The following is a 23,445-nucleotide window of genomic DNA, read 5'->3' as shown; positions in this document are numbered from 1 at the left end:
CTCGCCGGTATTTTGACCTGACTGCAGTTCGGCATTGTAACTGACTTCAGTGGACAAATGCTCACCTTTGATGGCCACTGGCAGCTGGAGAAATGTGCTCTTCACAGATGAATCCTGGTTTCAACTGTACCGGGCAGATGGCAGACAGCGTGTTTGGTGTCGTATTGGTAAGTGGTTTGTTGATGTCAACGTTGTGAACAGAGTGTCCCACGGTGGCAGGGGGGTTATGGTATGGGCAGGCATAAACTACAATGAACACAATTGCATTTTATCAATGGTAATTTGAATGCATAGAGATACCTTGACGAGATCCTGAGGCCCCTTGTCGTGCCATTCATCCGCCGCCATCACCTCATGTTTCAGCATTATTATGCACGGCCCCATGTCGCAAGGATCTGTACACAATTCCAGGAAGCTGTGCATGTCTCAATTCTTCCATGGCCTGCACACTCACCAGATATGTCAATCAGTGAGCATGTTTTGGGATGCTTTGCATCAACAGAATTCCACATGCCACAATCAACAGCCTGACCAACTCTAGGCGAAGGAGATGTGTGAGGCAAATGATGGTTACACCAGATACTGACTAGCTGTCTGATCCACACCCATACCTTTTTTAAAGTTATCTTTGACCAACAGATGCATATCTGTATTTGCAGTCATGTTGAATCCATAGATAAGGGCCTGATGAATGAATTTACATTGACTGGTTTCCTTATAAGAACTGTAACTCAGTAAAATCTTTTCAATTGTTGCATGTTGAGTTTATATTTTTTGTTCAATGTAGTATTAATGAAACTATTTGTTTTCATATTATAATTTTGTGTACGTCCACCACTGTGTCTTGTCTGATGTACAAATATATAGATGGAATCCATTTAACATTCCCTATTTCTCCACTAAACCACTGGTTTGTTACTCATACACCGCATATCGTTGTAACAGGGGAGATGTTGTTTTTAGTTAGGCTATAGAAAATATAACAAGTAGTGAAATAACACAAACATTCTGAAAGCGGTTAAATATTTATTTCAAGAAAAATACACATAATCGTATTTAAAAAAAAAAACATTTTAGATTTTTCCCAGTAATCAACATACACAATAGATAATCTACAGAATACAGGATGAATGAGGTTATAAAATATATATATTTTCCTATAAATGAAGAATGTTATTATCCCTAAACTACAACAGTGACTGATATATATATATAGTACATTAAAAATAGTAGTTTTATGTTAGTATATATATTTCATGAAAATAAAGGAGAGCCGCACACTCTAGGAGCTCAGATGCAAAAATGTAATATCCAACGTTTGGACAGCCAAGCTGTCTTCATCAGGGTATAAAACAAAGGGTATGTATTTCACCAACAGAAAATGAATGGCGCCAGACATCTGTATACCCAATGTGACATTTTATGCCTTTCCCTAACCTTAACCCAAACCTCAGTGAAGCAATACCTGAAATTAACCTAACATTAACCATAATCAATTAAGTTTTTTTTCGGCCGGTTGAATATCCAATTCCTAGTCCTATACATTGGCACGAATTTCAGCATAGTTTTTAATGACAGAAGAGAAGCGAATGACTTTGACCTCATTGGTTTTGGTCTTCTTGTCATCCCACTGGTACTCTGGAGACAACAGCTTGCTGGGCTTGTTGTAAAGCAGGTACCTGTTGAGGTGACTCTCCTCCTGCCAGGCAGCCTCGATGGAATTCCTCGCGTCCTCTTCAAGCTGATTCTGACATACCTTTGTTAGTGTGTACACATCCTCCACGGACCCTCCGAACACAGCCCCGGCGTAGTAGTAGTCTCCCTCATCCATGGGGATGTAGGCTGTCGAGGCTGGGCGCCGTTCATATGTGAAGAGGTCACGGGTCGCCTGGTAAAACCATGGGTGAATCACAGCAACCAGCCTGCCCAGAGACTCGGCCCCCCAGCGAGCGTGGAACTTGCTGTCCACGTCCAGACAGAAGATGTAGTCGGCCTCCCTGCTGATCTGACGTTCGATGGCTGTCTGAATATTCTCCATCCTCCGGGCTGATATCTCCTGCCAGCGGTTTGAACCTGGGACCTGGATCACACTCAAATGTCTCCCCTGGGACAGGTTCACTGATGGAACATCGTCGGGACGATCAGTGAAAACGTAGTAGCGCACGTTGAAGTCGACCATGAAGTGCTTCTCTGCTGTCTCCAGGAAATCTTGGAGAAAGCGGACGTATCTGTCAGAATTTAAAGACACACAGGTAACTGACAAAATAAAGGGTACTTAATAGAGAGTTGGGCCACCACCAGCCACCTTGGGCCACCGCCAGCATCCTTGGGCCACCACGAGCCACCTTTGGCCACCACCAGCCACCTTTGGCCACCACCAGCCACATTGGGCCACCACCAGCCACCTTGGGCCACCATGAGCCACCACCTTGGGCCACCACCAGCCACCTTGGTCCACCACCAGCCACCAGAACAGCTCTAATGCACCTTGGCAAAGATTCTACAAGTGTCTGAAACTCTATCGGAGGGATAATTTGGTGTTTTGTTGATGGTGGTGGAAACACTATCTCAGGCTCATTTGGATTGAGATCTGGTGACTGGCATATGGTTTACATCGTTTTCATGCTCATCAAACCCTTAGGTGACTACTTGTGCCCTGTAAATGGGGGCATTGTTGATCTGGGGGCATAGCCATGGTAGCAAAAAGAATGACTGAAATAATGGTCAGCCCAGCCTTTTTATACATGACCGTTAGCATAATGGGATGTTCATTGCTTAATTAACTCAGAAACCACACCTGTGTGGAAGCACCTACATTCAATATACTTTGTATCCCTCATTTACTAGTGTTTTCCACTATTTCGTCAGTTACCTGTACATAACATAAGGGTTTAAGGTGCCTTGCTCAAGTGCACAATGGCAGTATCAGGCTCCTGCGATTCTGATGCCAGAAACCCTCTGTAACTGTATGGTCATTCTCATAGGACTGTATAGGACATACTCAACCGTTTCTGAACAGAAATTACAGTCTACCAGGAAATAAACAAAGTACAGTTATTCAAATCTTAGCCAAGCTGTGAATCATGACATCATGATATTGTATTACCTGCCATGTGACATTAGCTGGTTATGTCCTCATACACTGAGTGGTTTTTCGTTGTCTTGCCCATTCACCATCGGAATGGCACACATACACAATCCATGTCTCAATTGTGTCGAGGCTTAACAATCCTTCTTTAACCTGTCTCCTCTCCTTCATCTACACTGATTGAAGTGGATTTAACAAGTGACATCAATAAGGGATCATAGCTTTCACCTGGATCACCTAGTCAATCTGTTATGGAGAAAGCACGTGTTCATAATGTTTGTACACTCAGTGTAGTTTCAATGTTGTAAAAATAATGATAGTTTAACTTCCCTTTTGAATATTTGGGAAAAGTTGTAGGCTACTCACTTTCCAACGGCAAACACTGTGGTTGCTATGGTGAGGTTCATGGACTTGTAGATTATGTCGACGAGGTCAGGGTCAAAGGTTCCTTCCCAGACGATGGGTGCCAACCATGGGGTGACTGCCACCACATCAGTACGACTAAAGAAACAGAACAAGATCAAGCCTGACTGTGTGGTACTGATTATGATCTCAATGTTTACAGATATACAGATCAAGCCTGACTGTGTTGTACTGATTATGATCTCAATGTTTACAGATATACAGATCAAACCTGACTGTGTTGTACTGATTATGATCTCAATGTTTACAGATATACAGATCAAGCCTGACTGTGTGGTACTGATTATGATCTCAATGTTTACAGATATACAGATCAAGCCTGACTGTGTTGTTCTGATTATGATCTCAATGTTTACAGATATACAGATCAAACCTGACTGTGTTGTACTGATTATGATCTCAATGTTTACAGATATTCAGATCAAGCCTGACTGTGTGGTACTGATTATGATCTCAATGTTTACAGATACACAGATCAAGCCTGACTGTGTTGTACTGATTATGATCTCAATGTTTACAGATATACAGATCAAGCCTGACTGTGTTGTACTGATTATGATCTCAATGTTTACAGATACACAGATCAAGCCTGACTGTATTGTACTTATTATGATCTCAATGTTTACAGATATACAGATCAAGCCTGACTGTATTGTACTTATTATGATCTCAATGTTTACAGATATACAGATCAAGCCTGACTGTGTGGTACTGATTATGATCTCAATGTTTACAGATATACAGATCAAGCTGGAATGTGTGGTACTGATTATGATCTCAATGTTTACAGATATACAGATCAAGCCTGACTGTGTTGTACTGATTATGATCTCAATGTTTACAGATATACAGATCAAGCTGGAATGTGTTGTACTGATTATGATCTCAATGTTTACAGATATACAGATCAAGCTGGAATGTGTTGTACTGATTATGATCTCAATGTTTTTGCAATTAAAGGCCCATGAAAAGATGTGTGGTATACTAGGCTACACGCTGATGTGGAAGTTAACAATGATAAGTAACTAACATAAGATAACAACTCTACGCATCCCACCAAGACACTGGGCTGCTTGTACAATAGCCTTGGAGAACAAAACGTAATTCATTAGTTAATGAAGATATGGGCTGATGTTATTGCTCTCTCAAAAAAAGGTGCTAGTACCAAAAAGGGGTTTTAACTTCACTGTAAGGGAAACCTTTTTTGGGCTGTGGAGAACCTTTTTTATATTGGTACTTTGGATAATCCTTTATATAAAAACAAAATAAGCTGCGGACAGTTCTAGCAAGAAAACAAGGTGGAGAGTGGAAGAATAGGATTGGAGTCAATCTAGGTTGCTTTAAAAAATAATTTATCCACGTGGTTTCACCCATGGATGGATGTAAACATGAAGTTTGTGGATAACTGATTTGGGGGTGGGTAATTAGGTAGGGGTGTGTCCTCCAGTGGCTGTGGGCTCAAGTTATGTTAATTAAGACAACATTCGAGGTTGTCTATGATTGATGTCGGTTTTCGCTTTGTCATTATGGGGTATTGTGTGTCGATTGATGAGACAAAGAATTACTCAATCCATTTAAAATAAGGCTGTAACGTAACAAAATGTGGAAAAGGGGAAGGGGTCTGAATACTTTCCAAATACACCGTAGATAAGAGCTAGCTACCATGGAAAGGAAAATACGTGCCTATTTGTGGAAAAAGCACCCTAATTAACTCAATAGTCCTACGGCAGTTTACCTATTTCCTACTGGCCTACACCTACCAGTGTGTTTATTTTTTAATTATATGAGCTAAAAATATTCCATTTTATTTGGAACGGCAAGTTAGTCAAAATTAAACGGGCCTATTTATATAATGAATATGAATTCGGAGGGCAGAAATGATTAAATATTAAAGCATTAGACCTCTCACTAAAGGCTTCAGTCACACAAGTTATATTTAAATCCAAACTGGTTCTCTGGCAGATTAGTAAGAATGTCTCACCCCATGTTCAAGAATGGCCTTTTTTCCTTTGTTCAGATTACAACCTCTCACTTTCAGTTATTTGAAAATGATATCAGTGCATGTCAGTGCAAAAACTGATAATGAAAATGACAGTGCATGTCAGAGCAAAAACCAAGCCACGAGGTGGAAGGAATTGTCCGTTGAGCTCCGAGACAGGATTGTGTCGAGGAACAGATGTGGGAAAGTCCCCAAGAACACAGCGGCCTCCATCATTCTTAAATGGAAGAAGTTTGGAACCACCAAGACTCTTCGTAGAGCTGGCCGCCTGGCCAAACTAAGCATTCGGGGGAGAAAAGCCTTGATCAGGGACTTGACCAAGAACCCAATGGTCACTCTGAAAGAGCTCCAGAGTTCCTCTGTGGAGATGGCAGAATCTTCTAGAAGGACAGCCATCTCTGCAGCACTGCACCAATCAGGCCTTTATGGTAGAGTGGCCAGACGGAAGCAACGACTCAGTAAAATGCACATGACAGCCCACTTGGAGTTTTCCACAAGGCACCTAAAGGACTCTGACCATGAGAAACAAGATTCTCTGTTCTGATGAAACCAAGATTGAACTCTTTGGCCTGAATGCCAAGTGTTACGTCTGGAGGAAACCTGGCACCATCCCTACGGTGAAGTGTGGTGGCAGCATCATGTTGTGGGGATATTTTAGAGGAAAGGACTGGGATACTAGTCAGCATCGAGGGGAAGATGAACGGAGCAAAGAACAGATCTTTGATGAAAACTGGGATGCTGGCCTTCTAGGCAGAGTTCCTCAGTCCAGTGTCTGTGTTCTTTTGCCCATCTTTTCTTTTTATTGGCCAGTCTAAGATACGGCTTTTTCTTTGCAACTCTGCCTAGAAGGACAGCATCCCGGAGTCTCCTCTTCACTGTTGACGTTGAGACTGGTGTTTTGCGGTTACTAATTAATGAAGCTGCCAGTTGAGGACTTGTGAGTCGTCTGTTTCTCAAACTAGACACTAATGTACTTGTCCTCTTGCTCAGTTGTGCACCGGGGCCTCCCACTCCTCTTTCTATTCTGGTTTGAGCCAGTTTGCGCTGTTCTGTGAAGGGAGTAGTACACAGCATTGTACGAGATCTTCAGTTTCTTGGCAATTTCTCACATTTAATAGCCTTAATTTCTCAGAACAGGAATAGACTGACGAGTTTCAGAAGAAAGTTATTTGTTTCTGGCCATTTTGAGCCTGTAATCGAACCCACAAATGCTGATGCTCCAGATACTCAACTAGTCTAAACAAGGCCAGATGTATTGCTTCTTTAAATCAGCACAACAGTTTTCAGCTGTGCTAATATAATTGGAAAAAGGTTTTCTAATGATCAATTAGCCTTTTAAAATGAAACTTGGATTAGCTAACACAAAATGTCATTGGAACACAGGAGTGATGGTTGCTGATAATGGGCCTCTGTACGCCTATGTAGATATTCCATAAACAATCAGCCGTTTCCAGCTACAATAGTCGTTTACATCATTAACAATGTCTACACTGCATTTCTGATCAATTTGATGTTCTTGTTATGGACAAAAAATGTGCTTTTCTTTAAAAAACAAGGACATTTCTGAGTGACCCCAAACTTTTGAACGGTAGTGTCTTTCAACAGTAAGTAAATCCATGTTGAGAACTTATGACCCAGGAAAAGTTTTTTTGTCGTCAGTTAAAACGGATTCTTCTGGTTTTAAGTCAGATGTCAAGTTTACATTCTGTCCTTTGTTTGCAAATGCTGTTTCTCTATCTGGTCATGTCTCCCTTAACCCAGTCTTAGGGGCTCTAATAGGGACCAACACCCATTTAACATGAACATCACATCCCTCCTAACTTCTCAAAGACAAAACCATTTGGACATTTGTTCAACAGCAGCAATAATAATAATAATAATAATAATAATAATTTAATGGTGCACACACCAGTCAGAGTGATACAGAGCGAGCTGGCTACACTGATGAACTCTCATTTTGCTATTGAGTCATCATGACTTCAATACTACAGATGCGTCAGGTAAATGAAGTGCTATTTGCATGTTATTTAACCTTTATTTAACAAGGCAAGTCAGTTAAGAACAAGTTCTTATTTACAATGACAGCCTAGGAACATTGGGTTAACTGCCTTGTTCAGGGGCAGGATGATAGACTTTTACCTTGTCAGCTCAGGGATTCAATCTAGCAACCTTTCAGTTACTGGTCCAACGCTCTAACCACTAGGCTACCTGCCACCCCTAAATGTCATGGGATGTGATGTCATTTGCTCCATTGTTGAAATGTGTGGCCTATTTTTTGAGGGTGTTGCCAAGGAATGAGTGTGGCTATAAACATCCTTATCACAAGCTCTACAAACCACGTTGGCTTGCCAACTTCAACTGTGGTTTCCTCTCTGATTCCCACAGCATTTCCTGCAGGGCTGTATTCTATTGAATGTGTTTGAAACAGAGACTTAGATTAACATTGTATAATGTTACTGGCCCCATTATGGTGTCTGTGAGAGCACAGGCAATGCCATTGAGGCCATCTCCATTCTGTAGTATTACATTTTGTTCTCCTACTACTTCTATGAGTTGGTAAACAAACTAGAAAGGGTGCACACTGCCCCCTGAAGGGAGTTGTCTGAACAGGTATAAAGACAAGGATGGTGATTTACTGCCCCCTGGAGGGTGTTGTCTGAACAGGTATAAAGACAAGGATGGTGATTTACTGCTCCCTGGAGGGAGTTGTCTGAACAGGTATAAAGACAAGGATGGTGATTTACTGCCCCCTGGAGGGTGTTGTCTGACCAGGTATAAAGACAAGGATGGTGATTTTACTGCCCTCTGGAGGGTGTTGTCTGAACAGGTATAAAGACAAGGATGGTGATTTACTGCTACCTGAAGGGAGTTGTCTGAACAGGTATAAAGACAAGGATTGTGATTTACTGCCCCCTGGAGGGAGTTGTCTGAACAGGTATAAAGACAAGGATGGTAATTTACTGCCCCCTGGAGGGAGTTGTCTGAACAGGTATAAAGACAAGGATGGTGATTTACTGCCCCCTGGAGGGTGTTGTCTGAACAGGTATAAAGACAAGGATTGTGATTTACTGCCCCCTGGAGGGTGTTGTCTGAACAGGTATAAAGACAAGGATTGTGATTTACTGCCCCCTGGAGGGTGTTGTCTGAACAGGTATAAAGACAAGGATGGTGATTTACTGCCCCCTGGAGGGTGTTGTCTGACCAGGTATAAAGACAAGGATGGTTATTTACTGCTACCTGCAGTTATGGTATGTTTCCTCACCAGTATAATTCATTGGCTGATCCCTCCTGGTGACCTGGATGGAGTTGTGTTCCTTCCTTAAACTTTCAGATGCATGTAATTGTACCACCTCTCTCAACGCCTGTGTGGTGCACCGACACAATCTCATGAGTCTGATCGTTCCATGTTGTAGCCCCTCCCACCTCATTATAATTGACTTTGTTTGACTTCCGGCTTGTCGCGAAGAATCACTTCCTCAGGGAGGGAGGAGATGTTTCTAACAATGGATCAAATTGTTCAAATTAGTCAATCACATTTACAGAATGTAAACGCTACAGCAAATCATTGGTGAGAAAAATGGAGGAAATAATATAAACTACTTTTTCCACATAGCATTAGAACTACTAGCTGACGCTGGCTAGCTAGCTTCTTTTCATTGAAATAGCATGGCTGGTTAGCTAGCTAGCAATAGTCTTCTGTCTAGCCTCTAACTAATGGTTGTTACCTTGTGGAACATAATAGTTCTTTGTACTTGTAATTTGGTTGAGACTAACATTAGTTTAGAAAGTCATTGTTTACTTTGTGTATATTTGTTGTGTATTTGGTTGGCTTTTCCAGTTAGGAAGCTGAGATGTATTTGCTCAAGTTAGCTATCTTAGCTATTAGCTAATGTTTTAGTAGAACAGTCTCGCTCCATGCAGAATCTAGACAATGGAGAATAAGATCTTAAAAAGTTATTTTGCTGTCCCCATAGGATAACTTTCTGAAGAACCCTTTTGGTTCCAAGTAGAAACATTTTGGGTTCCATGTAGAACCCTTTCCACAGAGTGTTCCACATGGAACCTAAAATGGTCCTACCTGGAACCAAAAAGGGTTATACTATGGGGACAGCTGAAGAATCCTTTTGGAACCCTTCTTTCTAAGAGTGTATCTAGTTGTTGTTCTGATGGAACGTCCATATGACAGCCACAACATGATGATCATGTATTCAAGCATCTGAAGTGGAGGACAAAAGCCTGCTTTGAATGAGCAAGCTAGAACAATAACAACTAGCTATATCAGATAAACATGTTCAGGAAAAGCAGGGAGAGGGCAAGCTAGTATACATTATTTGAAACCTCACATGCTCATAATATGTATCTGTGTTATATTTAAGCAATACGGCAGCTCAGGGGTTTGTTGTGTATGAAGAATATACCACGGCTAAGGGCTGTTCTTAGGCACGACACAACGTGGAGTGCCTGGATACAGCCCTTAGCCGTGGTATATTGGCCATGGATGAAGGAGGGGGAGGAAAACGGACAGCTTCTTTCTACCACACTAAGTCATACAATGTTTACTTCATGAATAATTGTTAAATCAGAAATAAATACAGAATTATTTAAGTTTATTCTGTTTCTAATGTTTTTTATGCTGGATGTGAGTAATTTAGCAGGTCTATAGTATAATGTATTGTTTTGAAACATTTATTAAATATCTATTCAGTCAAATCATTTATTTTATATTTGTGAAAATAATGTGTGTTTTGTGCTGTTACTTTTTACATACTGAAACAGTCTCATTAGTTCTGAGCTAGACTGATCGAGGAAATGTCTACTGTAAATGTCTACTACCCTTTTTAAAATGTTGAATGAAATCAGCAGCGTTTTATAGTAGTTTGTTGCTACTGTCTAGTGAGGAAGTGGGCAATATGGAATACATTGGAGGAGGAAGGGAGAGTTAATGAGAAATCACAACTTGGACAACGTCAAGGAATGAGTAGGTAAATGTACATCCTATCAAAAGAAACGGTGCATAGGTAGCCTTAAGATAACATTAGATATGTGCATGTTATGTACTGGACAGACGGCTAGCCAGCTATTCTCAAAACATTGGATTACCAACTTGAGTGGTGACGTCTCAGTTTGCAGCACATTGTCACATGGACGTAGTTATACACTGAACAAAAATATAAATGCATCATGTAAAGTGTTGGTCTCATGTTTTATGACCTGAAATAAAAGATGGCTGACATTTTCCATGTGCACAAAAAGCTTATTTCTCTCAAATGTTGCACCCTGGTCCCTCCTCAAGCTGCCTCCTTAACAGTTTATAAATTCATTTTTAGAAAACATTTTAATTCAGCCTTTGTGGTTTGGAGAGTATAAGGATGGTGATTGCTTTAATTTATATATCAAACAAATGGGGTTTTGGAAAAGTAGGTACTATTCTCATCTGTGGATGGGAAGTGTCATACTTATTCATGGATTTAGTGCTTGATACTTCAGACAAGGAAAAATGATGGATAGCTAATTAAAATAAGAAAATATCTTTATGAATTATGAAGCCTTTATGTTCTTTTTTCTGATACATAAATAATTTTAAAAAATCACAAAATGTGACGTTAGCTACCAAATAAATTGTGTTCGGCAATTATCCAAAAACCACTTCAAAATCGCCATTCCTTACCCAACAGACTGAACAGGTGTAATGAACCCGTGTAAAAATGCCCATAACATGCGTTCTAGTCACCTGTACATGAACACTGAACAGGTGTAATGAACACTGAACAGGTGTGCATTTACCTTAGGATGCTTTTTTACTCTTTTAGTTATACAATTGTTATTTTTGTTGTTTTTTTATTCTCTTATGATTCTAGTGTAGTAAGTATTTCTGTTTTTATTTTCATTGTTTTTTCCTATGAAGTGCATTGGGTTTCATTCATGTCTGAAATGTGCTATATAAATAAAGCCTGATTTGATGTATTACTCTGTTCCAGAATAGATTGCCTTTGGAATGACCCAGGTTCTTCCTCCTCTGCAGATTCCTTAACAGTTTATTAATTCCTTTGTAGAAACAATATTTTCATCCAGGCTTTGTGTCTTGGAAAGGGAAGTGACTATTAATTCATGAATCTAATGATCAAACACATGGGGTTTTAGAAAAGTAGGTATTTTAGTCAAAACACCCCCATCTATTGGAGGTATTGTGTCTCTAGAATGAGTAGGAAATCACTGTTCAAGACGAATGCTGGAAGAACATATTGTTTCTATAAAATAATGAATAAACGATGGAAGGGATTTGTTTTCACATGGGCTTATAGAAAAAATTCTATACATCAAATTTTTACAGAATGTTGATGTATAGAAATTGAAAAAGATAAACTGCATTTGTGGCATTGAGCTCTAGAATGGATTTTGTTTGTCATCACAGGAAGTCTGTGGAGCGTCAGTCAGTCAGTCAGTTTGACCCTTTTCTGATATCAATGACAACAGAATTAGATTTTATTGGTCACAGTAAAACAAAAAAAATATACATTCTGAATTAACACAATAAAAATAGCATTAAAAAAACACAATTAGAGCCAAATATGGATTACACAATGATTGAAGACACAGTATGCATCCCAGATGAGTACATGGCCCAGAGAGACAAATTTCACACATTTTCCAACTTTGGTGTGGCAAAGTCTAATGACAATTTTCATTAAGGTCCATGTCTGTGGGTTATGTTTTGGTATGACAACCACTTGTAGGAGGTAGATAAATGTGGTTATCACTGGCATTGGTAATTTGAACCAACAGGAATGAGGATATGCAATGTAATTTTGTATTATCAGGGAACAATATTTTCAAAATAAGGCAATTGATACGTTATTAACTTGAGATATGAAACAATGTATAAAATAATTGGAATGTTAACGACATCTCTATGGATCCACTTTGGGGGGGTGAAAGGTCATAACTGTATGCATTTTGCGGTATATTGATGAGACAAAATGGGCAGCTCTGGGATGTGCTTTATTATCACATCGTACCATAGATGATAACTACAACAAACTTCCCACAGAACAAGGAGACCCATTGGAAAAGATTCACAGAGGCATCATAGATTTAATAAAAAATCAGTCACAACAGCCTATTTTCAAGTTGGCCACCATTAATTTCAATGTGGAGGAACTGAATAGATTTTTCAGGGCATAGATTAACCTTTTTTGGATCGAACCCTTTTTTTCCAATTTTCGCCTAAAATGCAATACCCAAATCTAACTGCCTGTAGCTCAGTACCTGAAGCAATGATATGCATATTCTTGATACCGTTTGAAAGGAAACACTTTGAAGTTTGTGAAAATGTGTAATTAACGTAGGAGAATATAACACATTAGATCTGGTAAAATATAAGATGATACAAAGAAAAAACATATTTGAAATGCAACAGAAAGGCCATTCTATCACTTAGGAGTGTAGGCACAATATAGATTATGGCCACTAGATGGCAGCAGTGTATGTGCAAAGTTTTAGACTGATTCGATGATCCATTGCATTTCTGTTCAAAATGTTGTATCAAGACTGCCCAAATGTGCCTAGTTGGTTTATTAATAAATGTACAAGTTCATAACTGTGCACTCTCTTCAAACAATAGCATGGTATTATTTCACTGTAATAGCTACTGTAAATTGGACAGTGCAGTTAGATTAACAATAATGTAATATTTCTGCCCATATCAGATATGTCTATGTCCTGGGATATTTTCTAATCACATTAGCCTACGTTAGCTCAACCGTCCCGCCGGGGACCCACCGATCCTGTAAATAATTGGTGTAATAAGACTAATAAAGACTGAAAGTGTGTGTTACTGTGAGGAAAATTATAAAAGATGTCCCAGTATATGTATTTAGGATAATATTACCACAGCGTTTGCTAAATTACTCAAATGTAAATGAAATAATGGTAGAAATATGACAAAATGACGAAAATAACATCAGATTAAGATGGGCTTAGGAGATCTTATACATTTGCTTCTTTGCTTGAGATAATATCAGTCATTGATAATTAAATAAATAATAAATTAAAGGTCAAATAAATTTCACATGACCTTTATCAATTATGAAGCCTTTCTGTGCTTAATGTGCATAAATGCTTTAAAAAAAATCACAAAATGTAACGTTAGCCGATGAAGATTATCTCATAGAACAAAACGTAGAACATTTCCTAAGCCTGTATTTAACAAATAAGTATTTTTCGGCAATAACAAAAACGGCATGTATTACCCCATAGGCTGTCGAACGAACCATGGTGGAGTTAGTGCCTACAAAAAATACGCCATTAATATTTATCTTTATCGCTGGAACAGGGAGCTGGCCGGAATGAAGTGGCTACGGGCGGGGTTCGGACCCCCTGTCCGGGGAATGGCTTCGGCTACCTGGGTTGGCCCCAGCCCTCTCTGGGTGAATTTAGTAGCACCCCCTGGTGGCCTCGGGCAGGGGCCGGGCCCTCTCTCCAGCGGTCGCCCGCCTCCCTGGGTTTGTCCATCCCTCTCTGGCCCTCTCCCACATCTGCCTGGTGCAGGGAACTGGCTGGATGTAGTGGCACCGGCTGTAGTGGCCGTGGGTGGGTTGTCACCCCTCTCTGGGTGTTGGCCCCCCTCTCCCTGGGTTGGCCCCATCCCTCTATGGCCCCCTGTTGGGAGCTAGGTGGATGTAGTGGGTCCCCCTGGTGGCCCTGGGCGGGGGTCGGCCCCCCTCCCTGGGTCTTCCTCAGATCTCTGGCCCTCTCCCCCCATATCCCTGGGGAAGAGAGCAGGGTGGTTGTATTGGCGCCCCCTGGTTCCTGTGGGCGGGGATTGGTCCCCCTTCTCTCGGGGACGGCCCCCCCTCACTTGTTCGACCTCAGCCCTCTCCCCATATCTCCCTGGTGCAGGGAGCTGGCAGGATGTACTGGTGCCCCCTGGTTGCCGTGAGCGGAGGTAGGTACCCCTCTCTGGGGGTGAACAGGTGTAATGAATGTGTGTAATGAACACTGAACAGGTGCAATGAACACTGAACAGGTGCAATGAACACTGAACAGGTGCAATGAACACTGAACAGGTGTAATGAACACTGAACAGGTGTAATGAACACTGAACAGGTGTAATGAACACTGAACAGGTGTAATGAACACTGAACAGGTGTAATAAACACTGAACAGGTGTAATAAACGCTTAACAGGTGTAATGAACACTGAACAGGTGTAATAAACGCTTAACAGGTGTAATGAACACTGAACAGGTGTAATGAACACTGAACAGGTGTAATGAACACTGAACAGGTGTAATAAACGCTTAACAGGTGTAATGAACACTGAACAGGTGCAATGAACACTGAACAGGTGTAATAAACACTGAACAGGTGTAATGAACACTGAACAGGTGTAATGAACACTGAACAGGTGTAATGAACACTGAACAGGTGCAATGAACACTGAACAGGTGTAATGAACACTGAACAGGTGCAATGAACACTGAACAGGTGTAATGAACGCTGAACAGGTGCAATGAACACTGAACAGGTATAATGAACACTGAACAGGTGTAATGAACACTGAACAGGTGCAATGAACACTGAACAGGTGTAATGAACTGTTGAAATGAATGAAATAAATGAATTTACTCATTAACATGTTTTTACAAATAATTATATCCAACTATCACCTGTCCTGGAGAGAGAGAGAGAGAGGGAGAGAGGTTTCTAACTATCCTCGCTCCTCACCATGTAAATCTGACAGGAGAAAACATCCGGTTTCTAACTATCCTCACTGATCTATTCATTTAAGAACAGGTTTACATCGAAACCATAATGTTAGCCAAATTGTTTAGATTGTAAATCCAGGAAATAATTAAAGACAGAATTTGAGGAAGACGTGATAAGGACAACTATACTCTAATTGTTTAAAATCTGTGGATCCAACATGAATATAAAACATGAACACAGGAAAAATACAACAGTTTATACAATGGAGAATTCAAATATTGGCCAAGTGCCAGTCGGGCAACCTTAGCTTTTTCTGATTGGTCAATTCTTGGAAGAAATACCATCTGTTTATTGGCTAGCCAGAGCAATTCTTCTGATTGTAGAAGAGCACAGCAATGTGATTGGCTGTGTAATATTCATATTGCAATACCCATAAGAAAATACAGTTTTACATTTCACGCTGTTTCATTCTATGATTTTATTACCTAAATAGTTTTTTATTTTATTGTAGCTCCTTTGTTGACAATTATTAGATGTGTACATTCATTGTGTTATTGCATTAATACAGTTTAAACAGTAGTTGTTGGGGAGAAGTTTCAAACATAAAAGTGGAATATTGGAATATGTCTGACAAGAGGAACAGTCCTGCGCAGTGTGAAAGCCAACACACACAGCCAAACACACACAGCTCCCTGTATTCTACAGCTGCACTGCTACAGCTTCACCTAGAGAAGAGAGACAGAAACAACCAGATTTAAGGGACAGGACAAACAAGACCAATGAATGATAACACATTTTATCTGTAAGACTCCTGACATAGCTGTCCCTAGAGTCACTATAAACCAAAAACGAACTGGCCATAAGAAAGTTTGGGGCCAGATGGGCCGGTCCATCTTTAAGCACAGTGGCTGGTCTAAATTGGGAGTTTTGCAAAGAATAACTGAAAATACATGTAAATGTTGAAAAGAAAACCAGTCACATTATCAATCATCACAGATCACTGCACCTGTACATAGCCCATCTGTAAATAGCCCATCCAACTACCTCATCCCCATACTGTATTTATGTATTTATCTTGCTCCTTTGCACCCCAGTATCTGTACTTGCACATTCATCTTTTGCACATCTATCCCTCCAGTGTTTAATTGCTACTTTGTAATTATTTCGCCCCTATGGCCTATTTATTGCCTTACCTCCCTTATCTTACCTCATTTGCAAACACTGTATATAGACTTTTCTACTGTATTATTGACTGTATGTTTGTTTATTCCATGTGTAACTCTGTGTTGTTGTATATATCGAACTGCTTTGCTTTATCTCGGCCAGGTCGCAGTTGTAAATGAGAACTTGTTCTCAACTAGCCTACCTGGTTAAATAAAGGTGAATTTTTTTTAAATATATGTGCACATTCCTCGACTGATTTCAATACAAGATAAATACGTCACTCACACTAACGTCAGGTCCAGACTCCACAGACCACAGGTTGGGTTGATCCTCCACTTCCTCCTCGTCACCAGTGGGAAACCAACTAGGATAATATTACACAGACGGATTAGATTACATCAGATATTCATTGATTTATAGAATTGATTTGATATTTAAAAGTATTAGGACGCTCCATCCGGAGACAACATTATATACTGCTCAAAAAAATAAAGGGAACACTTAAACAACACATCCTAGATCTGAATGAAAGAAATAATCTTATTAAATACTTTTTTCTTTACATAGTTGAATGTGCTGACAACAAAATCACACAAAAATAATCAATGGAAATCCAATTTATCAACCCATGGAGGTCTGGAATTGGAGTCCCACTCAAAATTAAAGTGGAAAACCACACTACAGGCTGATCCAACTTTGATGTAATGTCCTTAAAACAAGTCAAAATGAGGCTCAGTAGTGTGTGTGGCCTCCACGTGCCTGTATGACCTCCCTACAACGCCTGGGCATGCTCCTGATGAGGTGGCGGATGGTCTCCTGAGGGATCTCCTCACAGACCTGGACTAAAGCATCCGCCAACTTCTGGACAGTCTGTGGTGCAACGTGGCGTTGGTGGATGGAGCGAGACATGATGTCCCAGATGTGCTCAATTGGATTCAGGTCTGGGGAACAAGCGGGCCAGTCCATAGCATCAATGCCTTCCTCTTGCAGGAACTGCTGACACACTCCAGGCACATGAGGTCTAGCATTGTCTTGCATTAGGAGGAACCCAGGGCCAACCCCTCCAGCATATGGTCTCACAAGGGGTCTGAGGATCTCATCTCGGTACCTAATGGCAGTCAGGCTACCTCTGGCGAGCACATGGAGGGCTGTGCGGCCCCCCAAAGAAATGCCACCCCACACCATGACTGACCCACCGCAAAACCGGTCATGCTGGAGGATGTTGCAGGCAGCAGAACGTTCTCCACGGTGTCTCCAGACTCTGTCACGTCTGTCACGTGCTCAGTGTGAACCTGCTTTCATCTGTGAAGAGCACAGGGCGCCAGTGGCGAATTTGCCAATCTTGGTGTTCTCTGGCAAATGCCAAACGTCCTGCACAGTGTTGGGCTGTAAGCACAACCCCCACCTGTGGACGTCGGGCCCTCATACCACCCTCATGGAGTCTGTTTCTGACCGTTTGAGCAGACACATGCACATTTGTGGCCTGCTGGAGGTCATTTTGCAGGGCTCTGGCAGTGCTTCTCCTGCTCCTCCTTGCACAAAGGCGGAGGTAGCAGTCCTGCTGCTGGGTTGTTGCCCTCCTACGGCCTCCTCCACATCTCCTGATGTACTGGCTTGTCTCCTGGTAGCGCCTCCATGCTCTGGACACTACGCTGACAGACACAGCAAACCTTCTTGCCACAGCCCGCATTTGATGTGCCATCCTGGATGAGCTGCACTACCTGAGCCACTTGTGTGGGTTGTAGACTCCGTCTCATGCTACCACTAGAGTGAAAGCACCGCCAGCATTCAAAAGTGACCAAAACATCAGCCAGGAAGCATAGGAACTGAGAAGTGGTCTGTGGTCCCCACCTGCAGAACCACTCCTTTATTGGGGGTGTCTTGCTAATTGCCTATAATTTCCACATGTTGTCTATTCCATTTGCACAACAGCATGTGATATTTATTGTCAATCAGTGTGGCTTCCTAAGTGGACAGTTTGATTTCACAGAAGTGTGATTGACTTGGAGTTACATTGTGTTGTTTAAGTGTTCCCTTTATTTTTTTGAGCAGTGTATATGACCTCAGTTATATTACGCTGCCAGCTAGTAATACAGAGATGAACATCACAGAGATATTTAACATTAATACAGAGATCACGTGGTTAATGTGATACACATGTTCTACTGTAGTGTTTGACTGAGAGCCTGAAATCCAGACCTGTTTTGTGCTAACATCCCAGCTAGCGCATAAAGTTGCGGCCCTTGTCCTATTTGTGCTTGGACTTTAAAAAAGTTAAGCCAAAAAAAGCTACAACTTTTGTTAAAAGTATTATTGAAACATTCAGTGAACGTTTTAACGAACAAAAAAAAAAAATCAAAATAACCAATAATTCCGTTTCTCTGAGCATTAAAATAAAACCTCACAGGAAAATGTTCGGGGAACCATAGTAAGACATTCTCAGAAACCTCCCTGGAACCATAGTAAGACGTTCTCAGAAACCTCCCTGGAACCATAGTAAGACGTTCTCAGAAACCTCCCTGGAACCATAGTAAGACGTTCTCAGAAACCTCCCTGGAACCATAGTAAGACGTTCTCAGAACCTCCCTGGAACCATAGTAGAACATTCTCAGAACCTCCCTGGAACCATAGTAAGACGTTCTCAGAACCTCCCTGGAACCATAGTAAGACGTTCTCAGAAACCTCCCTGGAACCATAGTAAGACGTTCTCAGAAACCTCCCTGGAACCATAGTAAGACGTTCTCAGAAACGTCACTGGAACCATAGTAAGACGTTCTCAGAAACCTCCCTGGAACCATAGTAAGACGTTCTCAGAAACCTCCCTGGAACCTAAAACTTAACGTTCCCAGAACAGGCTTTCAGAATTCCGTTTTACCGTTCAGTAAAGTTATTGCTTCCTCCCCAGAACCAATGGTAAACCAAAAATGTACGTTCCCACAACTTCAACATCCAAATTCCCTGGTTGGGATTCCACTTCCTGTACTCCATGTCATATGCCAAATTATGTTGACAAGGAGTAGAATGATATCACAAATTAGACTGGCACCCAGGCTATGGAGATCCGTAGGGTTGAGAGCCTGTTTTGCGAGGGAGACCTGGCAAGACTTGTTTAGCAGGACCAAGCTAACTGTATACTTAGTAAGCAGGACCTGGCTAACTGTAGAATTAAATAGCAGGACCAGGCTAACTGTAGAATTAGATAGCAGGACCAGGCTAATTGTAGAATTAGATAGCAGGACCAGGCTAACTGTAGAATTAAATAGCAGGACCAGGCTAACTGTAGAATTAAATAGCAGGACCATGCTAATTGTAGACCTAAGTCGGGCTAATTGTAGACCTAAGTCGGGCTAACTGTAGACCTAAGTCGGGCTAACTGGAGACCTAAGTCGGGCTAACTGTAGACCTAAGTTGGGCTAACCGCACCTGGAGGTGAAGAGAGCCTTCTCGTTGATCATCTGGACTCTGAAGATGTTGACAGCCTTAAAGACATCTATCACATCCTGGTACTTCTCCAGTAGAAGCCTGGAGAGAGAAACAGGTTAGAAAAGAGTCACTCCACAATATCACCACACTTGACAAGATTAAACACAACAATGTTTTGTGAGTTGAGTTGAGACACTATAAACCTCCATAGGCTATAAACTTCAAGATACCTGTAATATGCCCCTGACTTGTCTTTCTGGTTCCTCTGGTCTGACTTCATGTCCTCTCCCCCCCACTGGTAGCAGGGGCAGGGGAAGAGGCTTAGCCAGGGGTAGAGGCAGGGCCTGGGGCCTGGTCTGGTCCTCTCTCCCAGGGGCAGGTTCTTTGCCAGGTAAGGTCTTAGCAGGGCTCTGGGCAGCAGAGACACCAGCCAGTAGATGGGCTCCTCATTCACAATGTCATGGAAGCTCTGGAGGTACTGACGCACGGCTGCAGAGGGCTGGATGGAGGACAGGTTCTGTAGGCAGGAGGAGGAGGAGGAGGAGGAAGAGAGACAGGGAGTTTACTATGTGGTTATGGAAGGTGTGAAGGTACTGAAACACAGCTGCAGAGGGCTGGATGGAGGACCAGTTCTGTAGGCAGACGGAGGAGGAGGAAAAGAGAATTACATTTATTTGTCACATGCGCTGAATACAACTGGTGTAGACTTTACTGTGAAATGCTTACGAGCCCTTCCAAACGATGCAGAGTTAAAAAATAATAACACAAATAAAAGTAACAGGAGGAATAAAATAAATGTGGAGCTATATACAGGAAGTACCAGTACCAGATCAATGTGGAGCTATATTCAGGAAGTAACAGTACCAGATCATTGTGGAGCTATATACAGGAAGTACCAGATCAATTTGGAGCTATATACAGGGAATACCAGCACCAGATCAATGTGGAGCTGTATACAGGGAACACCAGTACCAGATCAATGTGGAGCTATATACAGGGAGTACCAGTACCAGATCAATGTGCAGAGGTATAAGGCATTTGAGGTTGATACAGTATGTACATGGAGGCAGGGTAAAGTGACTATGCATCAGGACAGATAATAGTAAGGTATTTGAAGTAGATACAGTTGAAGTCGGAAGTTTACATACACTTAGGTTGGAGTCATTAAAACTCGTTTTTCAACCACTCCACAAATTTCTTGTCAACAAACTATAGTTTTGGCAGGTCGGTTAGGACATCTACTTTGTGCATGACACAAGTAATTTTTCCAACAATTGTTTACAAACAGATTTATTTCACTTATATCTATCTCACTGTATCACAATTCCAGTGGGTCAGAAGTTTACATACACTAAGTTGACTGTGCCTTTAAACAGTTGGGAAAATTCCAGAAAATGATGTCATGGCTTTGGAAGCTTCTGATAGGCTAGTAGAAAGATGAGGAAGGGAAGCGCTACTAAGGTACACAATAGTACATTTTGGTAGACAGAAGGTGCTCTTTGGCAAAAGGGGTGAATTGGTCATCAAAAAGAAAGGAGGACCAAGGCACTCTTCATATAATTAATTAAAATACCTTTATTTGTATGGCATGTTCAATAGAAAAAGTTTTAAAAATCCGACGTGTTTCGCCTGCATGGCCTTCGTCAGGGAGTACAAAGAAATAATACAATGTCCTCTTTTGAACAGCTTTTCCAATTAGCCATAATTTGAAGAGGGAGTGGTTACAAAATTGATTGGACACACCTAGTAAGCAATACTATGCACATTAAAAAGTGAAATACTGTAGCTATGTTATCATAAAAATACAACTCCAAGCTAGAAGTATCAGAACACTTAGAAAGGTAGTTCTAACCTTAAATATGACTGGGAGAAGTGTGAAGAATAAGAAAGAAATATATTCCATAGTACACTAGAACACAGCCAAACATGAACAACAACAGTCTAAACATAGCTGAGGGCAATTGAGCAAATTGTCCACTAGATGACAGCAAATGGACCTATCACGACCCTACAGGAAGTTTGGGAAATCCATATCTTCATTTAAACCAGGGTACTTTGTGGCCTGTAGTTTATAAATCCAAAAACTTTCCCTTTAGTTTAACTGTTTAAGACGGTCCCCTTTTCTAATAGAGGCCGGAACATGATCAATACCCATAGCTTGTAGGGAGGCAGGGTTGCCATGGTGTAAGGACTTGTAGTGCCTTGCCATGGGGTAGTCTTTATTGCCTACCCGTATGGCATACTTGTGTTCCGCTAAGCGGTCTTGAAGGCGTCTCTTTGTCCGTCCAATTTAGAACACCTTGCACTGTGGACATTCCAATCTATAGATGACATGAGTGGTTTTGCAGTTAATGAAATGCTTGGCGTAATACTCCATTTTGGAAGCAGTCTCAACAAAACACTTTTTCTGTGCAATATTTCTGCAATGGTTAGACTGGTTACATTTAAAAGAGCCCTTGGGTTTGTGGTCGAACCAAGTTTTTTGAGAGCCATCCAGAAGATAACTGTGAACTGATAGGCTAATTTACATCATTTGAGTCAATTGGAGATATACTTGTGGATGTATTTCAAGGCCTACAAACTCAATGCCTCTCCTGCAGCAAAGCACCCCCACAACATCATGCTGCCACCTTTTTTTATGGCGGTTTTGGAGCAGTGGCTTCTTCCTTGCTGAGTGGCCTTTCATGTTATGTCGATATAGGACTCGTTTTGCTGTGGATATAGATACTTTTCTACCCATTTTTTCCAGCATCTTCACCAGGTCCTTTACTGTTGTTCTGGGATTCATTTGCACTTCTCGCACCAAAGTAAGTTCATCTCTAGGAGACAGAACACATCTCCTTCCTTAGCAGTATGACGGATGCGTACCTTCAGGCGTTTGGAAATTGCTCCCAAGGATGAACCAGACTTGTGGAGGTCTACAATTTGTTTTCTGAGGTCTTGACTGATTTCTTTTGATTTTCCCATGATGTCAAGCAAAGAGGCAGTGAGTTTGAAGGTAGGCCTTTAAATACATCCACAGGTACACCTCCAATTGACTAAAATGATGTCAATTAGCCTATCAGATGCTTCTAAAGCCATGACATCATTTTCAGGAATTTTCCAAGCTGTTTAAATGCAGTCAACTTAGTGTATGTAAACTTCTGACCCACTGGAATTGTGATACAGTGAGTTATAAGTGAAATAATGTGTCTGTAAACAATTGTTGGAAAAATGACTTGTGTCATGCACAAAGTAGATGTCCTAACCATCTTGCAATAACTATAGTCTGTTAACATAACCTAAGTGTATGTAAACTTCCGACTTCAACTGTATATACACACACACACACACACACACACAACAAGAGAGACAACACGACACTACATAAAATGAGACCGAAGACAGAAATTCTATGAATATTACCGCCGTTATTCCTTTTTCATCAATCAGAGAGGCATGTTTATTCTTGATCCTGCTGAACGCACCCGTAGGTAGTTAACTATTGCTAGCTAATGAGGTAACATGACTGATCAAGATGTAGCCTAAACAAATGGTTAACGGTCCGGTCCACAAGTAGCCTAGTTTTAGAACGGCCCGCGATATGCTTTATGAATGAATCATGATAAAAATTAAAAAACATAGCACCGGTGTTATGGGTC

The 23,445-nt window shown here is 41.2% G+C and overlaps 2 protein-coding genes across 11 annotated transcripts in view; both read right to left on the bottom strand.

Annotated features, from left to right (window-relative positions):
• Positions 1–1,013: 1,013 nt before the first annotated feature.
• LOC123743835 (globoside alpha-1,3-N-acetylgalactosaminyltransferase 1-like) lies at positions 1,014–15,238 on the bottom strand. The gene is made up of 4 exons (XM_045722523.1): positions 15,220–15,238; positions 13,912–14,275; positions 3,455–3,637; positions 1,014–2,228 (listed from the first exon to the last, which is right to left on the bottom strand). The coding sequence occupies exons 1-4, from the start codon at positions 15,236–15,238 to the stop codon at positions 1,538–1,540; spliced, it is 1,257 nt and encodes a 418-aa protein (XP_045578479.1). The 3' UTR covers positions 1,014–1,537.
• A 221-nt stretch (positions 15,239–15,459) lies between these two features.
• LOC106592472 (uncharacterized) overlaps positions 15,460–23,445 on the bottom strand; it is a 79,483-nt gene continuing 71,497 nt past the window's right edge. For 9 of the 10 annotated variants that reach the window (XM_045722373.1, XM_045722382.1, XM_045722376.1 and 6 more), the window contains 4 exons: positions 20,035–20,321; positions 19,805–19,903; positions 16,667–16,745; positions 15,460–15,942 (listed from right to left, as the gene is read on the bottom strand). In XM_045722373.1, coding sequence (XP_045578329.1) covers positions 15,931–15,942; positions 16,667–16,745; positions 19,805–19,903; positions 20,035–20,321 — 477 coding nt within the window. In that variant the 3' untranslated portion in view covers positions 15,460–15,930. The remainder of the gene's footprint in view (positions 15,943–16,666; positions 16,746–19,804; positions 19,904–20,034; positions 20,322–23,445) is intronic. The other variant, XM_045722377.1, reaches the window with a different exon arrangement.

Source organism: Salmo salar, chromosome ssa07 (assembly GCF_905237065.1).
Source record: "Salmo salar chromosome ssa07, Ssal_v3.1, whole genome shotgun sequence".
Taxonomy (NCBI): Eukaryota; Metazoa; Chordata; class Actinopteri; order Salmoniformes; family Salmonidae; genus Salmo; species Salmo salar.
Note: the sequence above shows the minus strand (reverse complement) of the source record. Positions and strands in the feature narration are given on the sequence as shown.